This window comes from Coturnix japonica, chromosome 3, assembly GCF_054131305.1.
Source record: "Coturnix japonica strain WE chromosome 3, WE-NBRP24, whole genome shotgun sequence".
Classification (NCBI taxonomy): domain Eukaryota; kingdom Metazoa; phylum Chordata; class Aves; order Galliformes; family Phasianidae; genus Coturnix; species Coturnix japonica.
The window spans coordinates 34,533,635-34,550,585 of record NC_140665.1 but is presented as its reverse complement, the minus strand read 5'-3'; the positions used below and the strand labels follow the sequence as shown (position 1 = coordinate 34,550,585).

The following is a 16,951-nucleotide window of genomic DNA, read 5'->3' as shown; positions in this document are numbered from 1 at the left end:
TGTTTTGCAGTTTTTATCATCAAATTACTTTTGTTCTAAAGCAAAAATATGTGTTACTTTTTGTTTTTTGTCACATTAAGATTTACTATCTTTAAATGTGTTTCCATGCATTTCTTAAATATACTTTCTATGGTTCTGTATTTTTTTAAGAAAATAGAAAAACTGGGATTAGAGCTGAATGGAAACAAGCAGCGTTTGGAACAAGCCCAGCAGGATGTGGCAGGAGCCAGAGAGGACTGCCTAAAACTGACAGAACTGCTGAGTAAATCTGAGCACCAACTGCACCTCACCAGGTACCCCTTATCCTATTACATGCTATAGTACCAATTTCATTCTGCTAATATTTTTGCCACAGGCTTTCCCCACAGCTGATAGCTGCAGTCATTGCATGGGCAGCCCTCAATCATATTAAAAGTGGAGAGTTGAGTGACTGAGTTATGAGCTATAAGCAGCTAAAAGAGAATTACTAGTGTGAAGCAAAGGCAATGTTTAACCCCAGCGGTGAGGTGCCATACTTGTAGGCTGGAAAAAGAGCTGGGAAGAGTGCAACTACTTTCTTGATACTGTTACTGTTCTTGGTGGGATGAGGATATTTTAAAATGTCATTTCAGACTGTAATGTACAGCAGCACCCCTAAAGAATAGAATGTATATATAGGTGAATGACCAGAAACATATAAATGTACCTAATCATGCTAAGCTTCCTTGAGGGTTAAACAATCAAAGGGTAACATTATTAACTACAATTAGGAGATAAACTCAAGAATGTGCAGAGGGTGTTGAAGTCACTTGTTTGGTGGATATGATATGACATTATTCATTAAACATTTCTAGAAAATAATATCCTGCCAATTATTCATTCCAGCTTGAATTTTATTTTTTTTTTTTCCTTTTGTCACACACAACATTACTGTCTTACTCTTGGAAGATTTTGACTGTGTATGTGTTGGGCTTTTTTCTAACTCCTCCCTTCTTCTCACCTGAGAACTGAGTATCTAGAAAGAAATCTGAAGATTTTTACTCAGTCCTTAATCAAAAAGTTGAGTTATTTTAAATTTTACATGGGAGGGGAAAAAACCCTTGGATTTTTATCACTTAGCAGAATGTCTGCATGTTCAAGTCTTGTACTCTTTGGGCTTTATGAGAGTTCTGCCATTGAGTAAATGGAAATAAAATAGAGCTTCATCTAAACTATTAAATTCAATGAATCAGTTTTTTATTCAGCTCCATTTCTGTGCAATTCAGAGCACGGTAGTTTAACAGATGGAAGAAAGTACCACTCTAACAGCCTGTATTTAGAGAAAAAATATGCTAGAGGTTAATGAACTTGAAAAAAGTTTTGGGTGAGTTGTTAAGATATCTAAAGTTTTGATTTAGCAGAACTTTATTAATAATGATTTGTTGTGATAGTTAACCAAATGGCTCACCACGCTCCTTTTAGCAAAAGGCTGATTATATGCAATAAAACTCTGGATATCTTGGTGGAAGTCTGACTGGCCAATGAATTTTTGTGAAAATGTGTGGCCTGTAAAAATCAGCACTATTTACTGCTTTTACATAGTATGGCTCTGGGGAGGTAGCTAACGTACAGGTGACTCAGGTATCTTTACAGTCTGTGGTGTCTGACTTGGGAATTTTGTGAGCTGCAAATCACTAGAGGCTGGGAACAGTGTTTGGGGCAAGTAATGCTTTATGCTGGCCCTGTTCTTACAGTCTTTAATAGGCATCTGCTTTTTGAGACAGGCACTGAATTAGTACAACTTTGACCAAGTGTGGCCACTCTTATGAGATGTCCTTATCTTTGTTTATACTTCTTGTTCATATTGTTTTCTGATTGTAAGTACACATTTTAGGTATTCAAATGTTTTCTGTGCTGCCGTATGACCGTGAGAAAGATGTGTACATTAAACTTGGGAAATTGATTCAAATATTTTTCCTTCATATAACTTTAATTCTATAGTGCTATTTAGGTTTTTTTAATATTCTTCTTCTTTTAAGGAATACAGTAGGTGATGCTAATGTCACAAGTGGTGGTTGAGGAAGGATGAGATATGTATTGCTTCTGAACTATTACCTTTGGTCCCTGTGTACCTATCTTGGTAGCACAGGGTTAGAGATCTTCTCATAATGTCTTCTGTTTTCCCCAAGTCACAGAGGAAAAGATACCCAACTCAAATTACACTTCTCCTCAGCCTGTACTCTCCTTCTCAGTCACTTCTGGTAGAGTAAGCTTGCTGTACTCGTGGAGGGTCAAGATTTACATGTCTTTAATGGCATTACAGTGCTGTGTTGTAAAGCTAGTGTGTTTTTAATGGCACAGTACATCCATAGTTGTCATATGTGAACTTGATTCACTTGCAGTCTGTCCTCCTTCATTATTTCCTTCACCTGAAGTGGCAGCTGTGCCAGAGAAAATACTCACTTGAAGGGTAGTGGTAAGATCAATCCTTTGGGGCTTGTGGAATTGTACACTGTGGCATTTGCCAAGGAAAACAGATTTTAAGTTTTAGAGTCCTGCCTGTGGGAGGTTGCAACAGAAACTGCACTGATTCAATGCATCTCTTGGGTATTCTGGCCTTGGCTTCCCTATTTTCAGGACAGAACCAGCTGGTCAACTGCAAGTCTCCTCTAAAAGCTGAACTTGAGGGATTTCTGTACTATTCCTATACCTTTGTGGATGGTGTTTCTGTTGCCTTGCGTAAACTTTCTTTGTTCTGGCAAAAATTATATGTAGCTGGGGAGTTACAGAAAAGTGGTTTGCTTTGTATGACTTAGTAAATCACTAATGAAAAAAGTTCTTTACTAATCCAGTGATTCTAAGCTTGGATATTGTAAGTAAATAGAATAATAAAATAAATACAAGAGCTTTAGATTCTAGTATACAAACATGAGACAGTAAAGATAATATGAAGGATTAAATTTAAAAGATACAACCTATGTCTTAGTGAGAAAAAGAAAGTGTTCTGCAGAGCTGTGCTCTTCTTCAGGAGTCCCACTTCTTTTCTTGTATCCCAGTTTTCAAACCTCGTTGATTGATTAACTGCTAAACAGTGTCTAAGTTAACAAAGTGTACTTGTTAAAAAAATCAAGAAAGAGGTTACAATTAGCTATTCTAAACCATTGCACATAGTTTAAATTTGCCTTTTCCTGTCACCTTTGTTTCTGGAGCAATATGTTGCTTAGAAATCTTTGCTATTAACATGCCTTCCTGCTATTGAATCTAGTTAGTAATTCTAACATGTATGTTTTCAAATAACTGGGAAAATATGGAACCTTTGCAGTGTAGTTTCAGTTGTCAGTTGTAATTCTGTAGATGTCACCATGTTATGAATCTGACCATACTTGCATAACTTTTTGTAGTTTTGTTAACCCCAGTTTTGATTTTTGCTTTTACTTTAGTAGTTTCCCTAGTAGAAAAATCTTCTGAAATTACTCCTAAAGTCAGTTTTAAGTTGTTGTTACGTTGACATGATTGGGTCATGCTGGTTAAGCTTATCTGAATCTGTTCCTTGAGGCATATAAAACATACAGATCGATTGTTCTTGGCTCATGAGAGCGTGATTGTTAAAAATCATGTTTGTGTGCTAGTGGAAAAGATCACGTGAAAGATGCAAGACCTTAACAGCTTGCAAAGATTTTAGCATGTCATCTAATTTAATAAAAACTTTCACTATTCTAGTGTAAGACAATCATCATTAAGGAGTCTTTCCTCTTTTTGTTACAAAACAAATCAGAATTTATTGCTTGCTTTGGTTTGTCAGATGTAGCTCTTGTTTTTGTATGCCAGAACAGTTAAATCTTAAGAATTGGAGGGATCGCAGAATTTCAAAATTGAATTTTTTCTTGGTAATCACAAGTTTTCTCAGATGTGGGCATAGGCACAGGGCTCAAGATACACTTGGATGTAATGTCATCTAAAATTTAATGGAAAATGTAATTGAATAGAATTGAAGCAGATTTTTTGTTCATTATTTACTATTATTGTTTGGGTAAAGAAGACATTGCAAACAGTACTGAATGACTTCTAGGTGAAGAAAAGTTACTAACCCATATAACAAACTGCACTTCTCTGTTCAGTTGAATGTGACATTTCAGGGTAACTGAATGCCTGTGCCACTTCCTTGAAGGAGAAAAATCGACAAGGGTTTGTTGTTGTTCTTCATCTTTTCAGTTATGTGATTTTTTTGTTTTCTCCCTAGTTTTCACAAATGTTACCTAGAAAGCATTGTATCAGAGGCTGTGGTATTTGGGGAGTATAGTGGATTTTAGTAGTGCCTTCCTGCTATGCACAGGTCTTCCTAGCAGCCTCTTGTTGATTTCAGCAACACCATTAACTCTAATTGTAATGCGTGTATAATAAATAAAGCACATAAATCTGTCATTCCACCTCCAGGTTCCTGTGGCATTATTTTGTCACAGCTTTGCTGTTGTGCTTCATGATGTCACCAGCATTGCTTATTAGAATTGTGATGTCTACCTCAGACATCAGACTTCCCATTTAATCTATATTATTAAATTCTAAAATATAAATTAACTTCTCGATGTTTAGGTTTTAGTTCTACATAGTCAGCTAGGTACTTGCACAGTGCCGAATATAATCTGCTGTGTGTTTGAGTGTTTGTTGTAGTTTCATTTTTATTTTTTTCTAGGAAACAATAGTTAGCAGTACGTTCTTTTCCTACAGTTATAGCACATCCCAAGAGTCCATAGACTCTGCTGGGAGGAAGGTAACAGTCAAAGAAATGTTGCTAATATTAAATGACTGAGATACTGTTTTATGTTCCCAGACTGCCAAACTGACGAAAGGAATTATACTGGGGAAAGCAGAAATGAAGTGTAAGCAATGATTGATTTCAATTTTTTTTTTCATTTGCTAATATTACACAAAACCATTATTTTAAGATGTGGGGGGGAACGATAACATGAAACAACTCCGGTAACTAATAAAGTTTTTAGATCTTGCTTTGTATGTTTACTTTTCATTAAATTTAGGGACGGTTGCAACTGTGTTGTTGCGATTCAGTCAACATTTATTTCTATCTGTTTTTCATATACAAAGGCATCGGGATGCCAGAAAATAAACTGTTAACGGAGAATTAACTTCTTTGGCATGCTTTCATACTTATCTTCCAAATTAAAGAAAATGAAATGGGCAGAAGCAGAGTGTAGATTACCTCCTTTTTGTCAAAAATGGTGGGAATTTGAAAATTAATAATAAAAAAGGGAACAGATGCAGTAACATGCCAGAGGGAGATTAATGTGGAGAGTAAAATCTGTGAGCAACAAAACTGAAGCAAACTGAATCAGTGGGAGGTGGTTGTACAATCAAAATCAGGATAAAAGAGAAATTACAAACAACCCTGCACTTGTCAAAGTAGTAGTAATGAAATCCTGACTCTGCCAGCAGCGAGAACCTGTGTTAGCACTTTGGGGTAAGGCCGGGAGCCGGGTGCCAGGTAGGAGGGCAGCGCGAGGCTGCTGGGCAGCAGCCATCGCGTGTGGAACAGATGGCGGGGAAAGCTGGCCGGGGAGGGGCTCCTTAGCAGAACTAATCAGACAGTAACAGATAGGGCAGCTGGGAGGACTGACCACCGAGAGGCAAGCGGCAGGGTAGCCGCAGCCTTCCGCGATGTGTGCAGTGGTGTGCCCGTTGGTCCGAGATAAGACCTTGCAATGTCTTTCTAGGCTAAAGCTGCACAAACTTTGGGGCGGATAGAGCGCCTGGCCGCCACTTGCAGTGATGGGAGTTATGAGCTGCCTGCCTGGCCTCATGCAGCCTCCTGAGACCCCAGCCCAGCCCTGCAAGGTGCATCAGGCTGCCCATGTCTTGCAAAGTGTTGTTTACCCTTATCCTGTCCCACAATATAAGGATGCGTGGGGTTGCATTTTGTTGTGGTGGCATGTTAAATATAGAACTTGGAGATCTGTAGAAATGCAAAAGCATGTGGATGTGGGGACTGATCCAGGAAACCGATGAGAAAACTCTGCCTTTTACTGAAATGAGGAAGAGCTGTAGGTCAGCAGCTTCCCACAGGGCTGGGCCCCACTGATCAGTGAGAAGAGTCTTCTGATGTTTTGTTTTTGCTTAGAGGAGGCACTTGCTTCTTTGTAAGCAAGAGCTTGTGAGAAGTGAATTAAGGTCTGAGCCTTCTGATCTTGAGTGACATGAAAAATACTATTCATGTAAGAAGTAAAAATCAGTAAATTTTTTTGTGCAAGTAAGAGGTGGTCACATAAAGGAAGATAAGTGGTTCATACCTTAAGTCGATGACTGTCAGCTTGAAAGAGAAATGAAAACAAAATTTTATCAAGGAAAAGGGAAATAACAAAGGGAACCTGACGTACTGCTGTCCAGCTGTATTTGATCATGGCGTGGGACTCTTTTTTAAACAATTAAAAAGGGAATGTACATCTCCTGCATCTGCTTTTGAACTCGTGTATCTCTCTTTTGCAGAAGGTTTATAGCTTGGTTCAATTATTCATTTTGAGCAGGGACGGGAGGATACATTACATGGATTTGAAATAGGTGGTATAACATAGCCATATGCTATTTATGCAGCAGTTTTTTGCAATAAATCTAATTTGGTACTGTCAGAAAAAATTAGACTTATTTGATATAGCAGCACATTAGTAAATGATTGTGTTAGCTTTGAAAGTTGTCATTCACCCCACTTTACTTGCAATATAATCTTGGAAGGCTTTTTTTCCTTTCTTTTTCCCTGAGTAACTCAATGAAAATGTCTCAGTCTGTTGTGCTGCAGCTGTAGAAACTGCAAATATTTCCCCAGCTGAAAAGAAGGTCTTGCTTTAAGGTAATTGAAGGGGATGGAAGAAAGAATAACCTCTATTGTTAGCAATTATATGAATGAATAGTCGGGAGAATCAATAATGTGGGGGGATAGATAGATTTCTCCCTTTCCTATAGGTTTTCATAGTGCAGCTGAAATTGTTTATCTCATTATACAGCATGTAGATAAATTAGCTGCTCTGCGTTATTATAGAAGGTAAAATATTTTACCTGCCATGGTAAGACCATATGCTGCTTTACGAAGACTGATACTGAGTGATTTGAAATAAATCGGCTCTGTCGTGTTCTGGCAGTGCCTTTTAGAAATTTTGAAGCTTGTGAACGTTGTGTCAAGATAATGCACATTTAAATATCTTTCTATTTAATCATTAAAACATACTTAAGATTATTGTAGCAACATTAAAAGGGCACTGATGAAGTTTAAAAGAGGAAGAAAAAAGATGAGTGATCAAATAAAGAAATTCAAAATCATCTGTTAAGTTTGAACACTGGTGTCTTTTTAAATCACCTTTTTTTCCATTTGTAAAGAATTTAAGCATGTTTTACAACTTAATTTATTGCCCTACAGCGCCAGTTTCTCAAGAAAAACAAAATGATACGTTTTCTGATTTCAATCTTAGATTTATGTAAATTTTTTCTCCGTGGCATTTAAACTGCAAGTGGTCACATCAAATTTCTCTAATGATTTCATCTTTTATACAGCGCGTCAGGTTGCTGAGGCAGCCAAAATGCTGCTGCGTGGAGAGGGTGATTTGGGAGCAACAATACTTAGAGTGCTTGGGAGCGAGCAGTGAATTCAGATGGAATATGGAAGAGACTGCTGCAGAAAACAAGCATCTTTGGAAGGTCTTTGTTTTGAGCAGCTATTATTCAGCACTAACAGTAATAAGTTTGTGTGTGTACCAAATATTTACTTCAGTTTCATTCAAATTACGTTTTCTATTTGTGTGACTAATGACAACAGGATAATGATTTATTTTTTTTAACCATAATAATCTTTCAGACACTTGTATTCAAGGCTGCTGGGTTTTTGGCTGAATTCTCTACTGGAGAAATGTTTCTAATTTCTATCCTTGACTAGTCTGGGGTTTTTCTCTCAAGTCTATGTGAAAGCTCGATTTTACAATAAGCTGAAATATTCTTTTTCTATCAGTACTTGGTAATTATGGACTTAACTTTAAAAGCTGCCCTTTTAAAAGCACACTGGTACTCATTTGCTGTGTGCTGTCACAGTGGCTGTTTTTTTTTCCCTTATGCAAAATTCTGCTCCTGAAATTCTCGCCTAGAAAATATTTCAACATAGAAACCAAAAGGTCCTTAATTAGAGACTTGATGTAACTTGACATTTAAGAGCATCAACCTGAGGGTTGTCATCTCTGTGGAAGGTAGCTTGTGGATGGAGGAAGGAAGGCAGGCAAATTACCTGAGCATGCCAGCATTGGCTGCTCTGCTGCTCTTGCCACTCCTGCACTTGGTACCCTGGTGCCGCTGACTGGCTGGGGGGAAATGTGAGCTGGGAGAAGCCTGTCCTAAGTGAGCAGATGAGTGCTGCTTCTGCCGTCGGCTGCTCAACAGAGTTGACCTCCTTTCCTTGTCTGTGCTGGCAGCCTGGCGAGTTTAGTAGCATGCTGCCATTGGTTGCCCCTGTGGTATCCTAGTGATTCAAGTATCAAACTCTGCTTTTGCAGAAACAGGAGCAACTGTTCCTGATTAGCTGCTCCTCGTTGTTCAGATACCTTATACAGGGCTCAAAATAAGGATTAAATGTTTCATTGTCATTATGTGGGACAATGCTGTGTACTTGGTTTGTCCCAAAGTTCCTCTTCCACTTCTAGTGCTTTTGTTGACTTGCCTGTAGTTTCCTGAGGAAGAAGATCATAACATCAGAAAACATTTACTTGCAAATGCAGAGACTAATCCCTGTGTAAGGAATGTATCAGTGTTAAGTTATTATTGAGCTAAACTTACGTAGTACTTGTCAATGCAATTTTTATTAGAGTCAAATTCAGACTTAACATAAGTGTAACTGCATTTCTGCTAATGAGATTGGATTAGCTCTTGGATTTGCTCCCAGAAAGCTTTACTTTAAATTCATTAATATTTTTTTTTTCACAGAGTAATAAAATGCTTGTTTTGTTATAATTTCTTAAAACTGAAATATGTATTTATATATTTTTTTGTACTAAATTTAATCTTGGTGAAATAATTTTTACCCCTCTTCCCCCCCCAACTTTTTAATGGATGCCCAAGATGCAGGCAGTTAAATTGAAAGTTGTTTCTTATTTTAGAAGAGTGAAACTGTCGAGGAGGTTAGTTAATAATTCAGGAGCTTGTAGCTATCAGAATCTATTCCTGAAAAGAAATACAGGCACAGGACTTGCTAAAAATAATGTATCCTGTTGACAATATGAATTTAATCTCAGCTCTTACAAAGAATCTTTACAATTCATCCAAATATGTGTAAGGCAGTATTTTAACAAAGACATACACGTGTGTTTACAAGGCTTAAAATCAGGAAAAAATATTCAAGTTATTTTTTTGTCCTTAAACAGTGTTGCATTTTAAACATCTGTAGGTAAGTCTGGAAACTCATAAGCTTAGTTGGATGGTCCTATTTTATTTTATTTTTTTGCATTCTCAGTCAATATCTTTGTTGCACAGTGTTAAAATGAATCAAAATCATTTATTATATTTATTGTCATATTTTTTCCTTTTTCACTTCTTCATATAGCTTTGCAAGGTCTTCTCAGGGATTATTCCAGTCTTTGCAGGGAGGCATACATACATGAAGAAAAGCATATTAGCTGCTGGAGTTAATAAAGGACTAAAGTATCTTATTTTACTTTTATATTATTTCTCTTAAACCCTAGACTGTTCTTCATAAATAGAGAACTTCATCTTCTGCTGGTTAGCAGAAGTGGATTTAAATCCACACCGACAGTTCATTTGACAATGACCTTGAGGGGCTTTGCTTCTTGAAGAAGAAAGCAGAAGCTTGCGGTAAACAAAGTTCACTTCTGACAGATGGATTGAATGACAGAAAGGTTGCGAGTGCCAGAATAGCCCTGGCAGAGGAGGAAATGTTCAGTGGAATCCAACAGGAGAGGAGGTGTGAACAGGTGCAGGGTTGCTGACGGAAGGGGAACCAGATGGAAGGAGCCAGAGCCAGTTTATTTAAAGGAAAAGGCAGAAAACACTGAAAGGCTGTGCGATCAGTGGCTAAAAGTGTGCATGGAAGAAGGTAAAAATTCACAAAGCAAAACTGCACAGTGGGATATCTAGCACTTAACATAACGGTAGTAATTTGTGAGTTCAGTTTTAAAGTTGCTACTGAAACATGTTTCTCCTTAAATCTTGACAGCATAAAGAAGAGATTAATAACCGGACTAAAATAGAAAGCAACTAACCAACCCTTGACTAGTATCCTACTTGTCCATTATTTCTAATATTAATGTGCAGTATTTCAGTCAGGATGACACCAAAATTATGCCACAATGAAGGATCCATAAGGCTGGATTTTTGTCTTTTGACTCATCTGTCTGTACCTAGTTCCTGTGATATGTGGGCATATAGACATGTTTTTTATCGTTATGTTTCTGTTACATCAAAGCAAGTCAACATCAAGTATAATGTAGGATTAGCATAATATTTACTTGATCTTGCTTTTTGGTCACAGCATTGTCAGATTGCTGGAATGTGTGGTATTTTGCTGTAGAATGGAGGAGAAGTCTAGCTTGCCCTAGATTAAATGTCTTAACAATAGAAGTTATCCTTCAGATTGTCTTCATGAGGAACTGATCATTGTGTGAAGTTCTACTTCTTCCCAGGCTGTTCATTTGAAGCAGAGAGTAATGTTCCTCAGTTCTTAACTTCAGCAGTAGACGGGGAGAGTTAACAGCTTCAGAGCATCAGACCTGTGGCTAATATGGTAGCTTGACTGGAAGTTGTGTCTCTGCCCAAACAGAATGTCTGAAAAATTTGAGGTGTCTGTTCAGCAGGCATTCAGAGTGCATCTGTGATCTACTGGATCATTCAACTGTGCTGATCTGATGCGGATCAGGTGTGGCTGCACAGTCACTTTTCTTCTGAATTAGCCAGAGCATGCAATGCGCTGCTTATGCTGACTTTATGCCAGCTGCAGGGGGACAGATGATACCTGATTCAGCACAAAGCTTGCTGGTATAAAATTAGTGTACCAAAATCACTGGATTTTTTTTTTTTTTAAACAAATTTAAAATGACAGACTGCATTCATAGCAAATCAGATCTCTGCATCATTTAGCTGCATCATTTTTTGATTCAACAGTAGGAGCTTGAAGTCTGGATGTACTGTATCAACAAGCTGAGCCTTGGTGTACAGATTTACAATGGTTCTGATGTAGTCTAAGTCTGTGCTGCTACTGAAAAGGCAATTCCCTGGAGTGAATAACATGTGGCTTTGCTTGGCCACATACCCACACATCTCCAGGCCCTTGTTTAGGTTAATACCGGCAACTGCGTGATCAGGGAGTTCAGGGATTCTTTTGAAAAACAATTATTTGCTCCTGGAGAATTTGTATGAATGCTGATCATCAGAGGACAAAAAGAACGCACCTTAAACTGGCAATGTTGCCTTTGATTGGCTTAAAACTGTTACAAAACCATATCATAAGAGACTGCTGGTACCAAAATTAGGAACAGCAATAAGTAAAAAACAAAACAAAACAAATATATATATATATATACATTTTAAGTATAAAGAAAATAATTTATGTAACTGTGTATGAAGTAAAAATCTATGTGAAGCAAACATTTCAACCTTAAGCCATCTTTGAAACTGGCTTGTGGAACAAAGAGCAAAGAAGGAAAGAATATTTTGTAGAAAAGAGCACAATACTGTGAAGTGCTTAGTGCTATGCACTGGCTTGACTAAAACCACTTCTTCTCGTGTAGTATCTTCCTGTGAATCTTCTATGCTGTACTTAATTGCATGTTCCTTTGTGGTCTTATCAGCCAAGTAATTCCCAGTCTGATGGTAACACCATTCACAGATTGAATGCAAGGTGTGTATCTTGCAGGCAAAGCTTGTGGATGTTCCAGATAAAGAAACTTTTCTTTCTTTCCTAGCAGTGAATGAGAAGGCAAGTTAATGTTTAGCTGTGGCTTGGCATACACTGAAATACCCGAACTTAAAAGGAGTTACAGTCTACATTGAGAAACTAGCATTTTTCAGTGTATATCCTTTGAAGGAAAAACACTAAAGTAATGGAGTATTGTTATAGATTACTTATTTGAAAATTATTTATTTTATGTTGATTTTAACACCAGTGAGAAATGCAGTCTTTTCATTTTGTTAATAGATCCAGTACATAGCAATAGGTGCAGCACCAGTAGTGCGAATTTTGAAATTAATGGTTTTAAAACTTCTTCATACTGTATAAGCTTTTGTAGAAATAATGCTCTGTGTTTCTCAATTCATATTCCCTTAAAACTTTTCATCTTTTACTTGCCCATCATCATTATCTCTATTATAGTTAGTGGTAAGTTTTGAAGTAGTTTTCAAGCATAGTAAATAATAAAAAATAGAGGAGTTCTTTTCATTTGCAGTCATTAATTAATAACATATTCTGATGACTCTGACAGGACTTAAAGGTCAAAATCACAGTCTGGACTTTGCATTTTTTTTTATTTTTTTTTTTGTAGAACTTATAATACTGTAGTACATAAAGTACAAACATCTATAGGAGTTATAAGCACTTTCCAGCTGCTGTAAATATATTTCAAGTAGAGGAAACAGGGAGAAAAAAATGCAGTGGAAACAAGGAAGGCGTACGCACTAAGTTTCCATCTCAGCAAAATTGAAATTCTCAGAATAAGCAGAATGTTGTATAACAAGGTTTAAATTATTTGGATTCCGGGAAAGGGAATGCATTTATAGGACATATTATATTATTTGCATTGTGGGGAAAATAGTTGTAAGTAAGGTTATCAAATATTTCTATCTATTCTCTTGAGAAAGTTGGAAATATAGACAGAGCTTTGTCATGACTTGCTTTCTCCCCCAAAAATGTTCCTTAGGTTCAAGGTGTTTTTGTGAAGTAAGAGTACCTGGGGAGGGTTGTCTTTTCTGATTGCTTGTCTCATATAGGATAGTGAAAAATTTTGTTTCGTTCATAAACCTACTTTTAAGATGTTTCTACTTTATAGTGATTTCCATACTATCTTCTTCTCTTGCAGGTCTTTATTTGAAAAGTTTAATAGATTTGAATGTTGAATTTCATACCACTTTTAAATGCTTATCTTAAGGCATAACTTTTGTAATTGCTTTCAGTAACTTCTTCTTCACATACTTATGACAAGAAAACTCTGATACTTTCATTGTTTTACAAAGGTCTCTGTGTCTACCAATGAATTTAAGTAGGCGTCTTTCATTGTAAAAACAAAAATCTCATAAGCTTCACTTCTCACAAATAAGACTGTTTGCATTCTTAAAAATCAAGCATTCCTCTGGTTTTACCAACTAAAGTATTAACTGAATCTCTGCAAAATGTGACCGTACAAATGTTGCTTGTACTGAAGCTCATGAAACACAGTGTGCTGGCTGGGGCAGATTCCAGAAACTTGAGCTTTCCACTGAGAAGACCTGGCAGCCAGCTCCAGAATCAGCATCCGGTCAGCTCCCAGAAACAGACAGAAAGAGCAACTCAGTGGGTAATTCCCACAATGGGATACAGGAAGAGCAATTTTTCAGCTTCTTGGAGGGATTTGAAAAAGTGACCTGATCATGACGCTTTTACAAGTCATTTCTATATAATTCTTCCACTTGCATGCATGCAAACATCTTTTTTTTTTTTTTTTTTTTTTTTTTTTCCTTTTATTTTTGGATATCAGAAATATCCCTGTCATGTCTGTCCTTCTGCCCTGTAAGAGAACTGAGCACCATAAAATCTGGCCAGCCCAAACACAGCGTGGGGAGTTTACACAAGTAGGGAAAAATCAATACATCTATTGGAAAAAAATAAAATAAAATGGAGAGAAAATACAAAATTTACATTGTTTCATAAGAGGAGAACAAGAAACACACTGCCCAGCTGTGTCTTCAGTCATAGCAGTCCTCAGTATTAACAGGGATCAATTAGATGATGATAATAGGTAGACCTTATAAAAGAAGATAACCAACAAGCACTAAACAAAAGGTTTCTAGAAGCTTGACTGAAGAGAAAGGTACTTTTCTTAAAATTCTAAGTCTTATTACTTACCAGACCCTAAAATATGAGCATGTTACGTACGTACTTGTAACTTTTTAAGATATGGTAATAAATAACTTTATGTCGTGACTATATTTAAAACCAACATTTACTTCTTTATCTGCAGAATTTGGAATCTTATTGTGTTGTATTTCCTTACCTTAAGTATTTGGAACACTAAAACTTCAGATAACAAGTTTATAGAGTTATGCTCTCCATTATAAAATAAATAACCTGATAGAATACTGTAGTGATAATCAACTGGGAGACCCATCTGAAGGCAGTTTTCAAAGTTGTTTTGTGTTACTAGAAAATAATTTAAGACTAAACCTTGGAAGAATGGCTTCTTGGTACTTTTGAATTTCTTTTATTATTTTAGAACCAACTGTTAAGGTTTCTCTGCTCATCAGAAAAAAAAAATCCTTATCCTTCTGTGTATGTCATAAAGTTGCATATGGAGCACATAAAGAAGAAATTTGTTAAGTATTGTGAAGCAAACAACTATTTTATTTTATATACCTTCATCTATGACCTTTATTACTACTTGAATGCTTTCTGTTATTGTAGTAGGAACTATATTTTTCTAATATTCCACATAATAGGAAATACACATAGACACTGTAACCTCTTGTTTCAGATTTACTTTTTTATTTATTTATTTTTTTTACTCTGCATGTTTTGTTGCCTGAACGAAGAGCAAGGTTGTCGTCTGATTTTCTGTTCTTCTCTTGATACCTGTAGCTGGAAGAATATGAGCAGCCTGTAAGGAGATGGTTCAGAAAGCTGCTTGTTATGCTTATTAGGACAGTCTGTTAGACCTGTGTCATGGAAAGCTTGCGAAATAGACTGTATAAAAAACTTCTGGACCTTTGTATCCTGAGCTGTTGGCTGTGATCCTTGAAGTTTCCAGTACACACAGATTTTCAGGTCCTTTCATTTCAATTGATTTTAGTTGTCCGCAGGCCAATTGTTTTGTAAAGGTAGTAGGAATTCAGTGCTTAAGTACCTTCTCTAAACTGTTCTTCCATTTGATAAATGGGTAGCACAAACTTCTGAGTATTGTCAAAAATTCTTGACAAGCTAAGGGAGTCCTCAGTTTGGTGCTGCCCATCTTAGGACAGTATTTGCTGTGCAGTAGTTCACAGTGCTGGACTTGTTGGCTGCTGGTTACCTGGGAATGGGTTCAATTCATGCTTGACCACTAGGCATGTAGGAGAAGTGCTAGGCTCCACTGTGCCTTTTGCTGCAGAGTCTGGAACTGGCTGTTATGGAGACCAGCATTCCTGGTTGTTCTGGTATCGTAAGCATTTGGTACGATAATGCAGTACTGCCAGCTACTCTTTAACAATTTATGAACTCCAGTTTAAAAAAAAATAAATAATGTATATATACATATATATAAAAGCCTACAAGATTTTGTAATTAAATATTTAATTAGCAAGAAATGAAGATGTCAGAAATAAGATTATGATAACCCCTTATGTGCTGCAGAACTTACATAATTGTTGGAGTATTTTAATTTGTTCACTTAAGTTCATAGTCCTTACTAATGGATCCATTAGCTTTTTACAAAATGCCACATAGCGGATCTCATGGAAAAATCAAACCATCAATATAGGGAGCATGGTTGTTTCAACATCGTAGTTGCTATGTGACGAGGCTTACTGGCAACTTCCAGAGTCAAAGGCCTAATTCTGTGCTGTGATTCATCTTGTGTTCCCTTAATTTGGTTTTTTACTCCTGGCAAAGCAAAATTTGTGCAGACTTATTTACTACTAAATTGCACTTTGAAATTCAAAGTCGTATCAATCTAAGTTTTGTTCTTTTGTAGGCAAAAAAATCAATTTATTGGTGAAATTAGACTTCCACATCACTAATAGTTAAATTCTTTTTTCCCTTTACTTGGATAAACATAGTCTTCTGTGAAAACTGGACCTGTGAACTAGTTTTCATTTACTAGTGATAGGGAAGTTTTGTTTCTTTGCTTGTTTTGCTGACTCAAATTGAGCCAATGTGCTTTACATTTTAGCTGGAGATCACGTGAATTTTCACTTGGTTTTCAGCAAGGGTTTTTTATGGCTTGCAAGTTATGTCACTCCTGTTTTTTACCTTCCTGTTGTGTGAGCTACAGCTCATTGTGGCCTTCGTTTTGTCAAGAATTATTTAGAAAGCAAGAATTATTTAGAAACGTGTTAACTAAGTGGTCTGCCCTTGACAGCAATAACCAGGCCCAGGGCAATTGGTGCTCCAAGAAAATCATGGTGGAAAGCTTGTAGTTCAGAACAGCGGTAGAGGAGAGCTTAAGTTTGTCTCCTCTCTTCTGACTATATGGCACAAAAAAATGAAAATCACTATGAGTTTAGTACTTCTGCTTTAGGGAAATTGCCAAAATTTCCCTAATAATGGCCAAATCCAGATCTGTAGGGTTTTACTCAGTGTTTCAGAATGGATACTGTTAAAGAACTTCAATTTTGGCTACTTTCTGTTTTCAGTGTTTTCATTCTGTTGGACAACAGACTCCAGCTCACCTGTTCTCTATCGTTTTCATTGTTAGCTATAGTTGACACTTCTAAAAGAAAATCTGGTACAATTAATCTTAAGCTATCATTTCTGATTCTGATCTTACTTGCGTCATCAAAACTGGACTTTACATTTCACTGTCTTTGCATTTTCCCTTTGTCAATATGAGAAATGTTGAAGCTATTGGAATAGAAAACTTCTAGTGCTTGGAGGAGCCTAACATTTTACTGTCTAGATAGAGTTAAAAGCTTTTATTTTTCTTAAACCAAGCTCATTTTCTTTCACAACTCAGAGTAATTGTAACTAAGTAGCCATTGTTAAACCTTCAAAGACTTTTGCCTTCCTCATCTGCTGGTTGTAGCAGGAACGCTACCAGTAGTTCTAAAATTTCTTGGGTCT

The 16,951-nt window shown here is 36.7% G+C and overlaps 1 protein-coding gene across 7 annotated transcripts in view; it reads left to right on the top strand.

The window, feature by feature from the left end:
- Positions 1-16,951, top strand: part of SDCCAG8 (SHH signaling and ciliogenesis regulator SDCCAG8) — a 97,278-nt gene that overhangs the window by 34,559 nt on the left and 45,768 nt on the right. For 6 of the 7 annotated variants that reach the window (XR_014943900.1, XR_014943899.1, XM_085541257.1 and 3 more), the window contains one exon: positions 151-293. Coding sequence is in view for 5 of the 7 variants with exons in the window: in XM_085541257.1 (XP_085397383.1) it covers positions 151-293 (143 nt within the window). In the remaining 2 variants the exon portion in view is untranslated. Of the gene's footprint in view, positions 1-150; positions 294-4,786; positions 4,831-16,951 lie in introns of those variants that run through there. The other variant, XM_085541258.1, reaches the window with a different exon arrangement.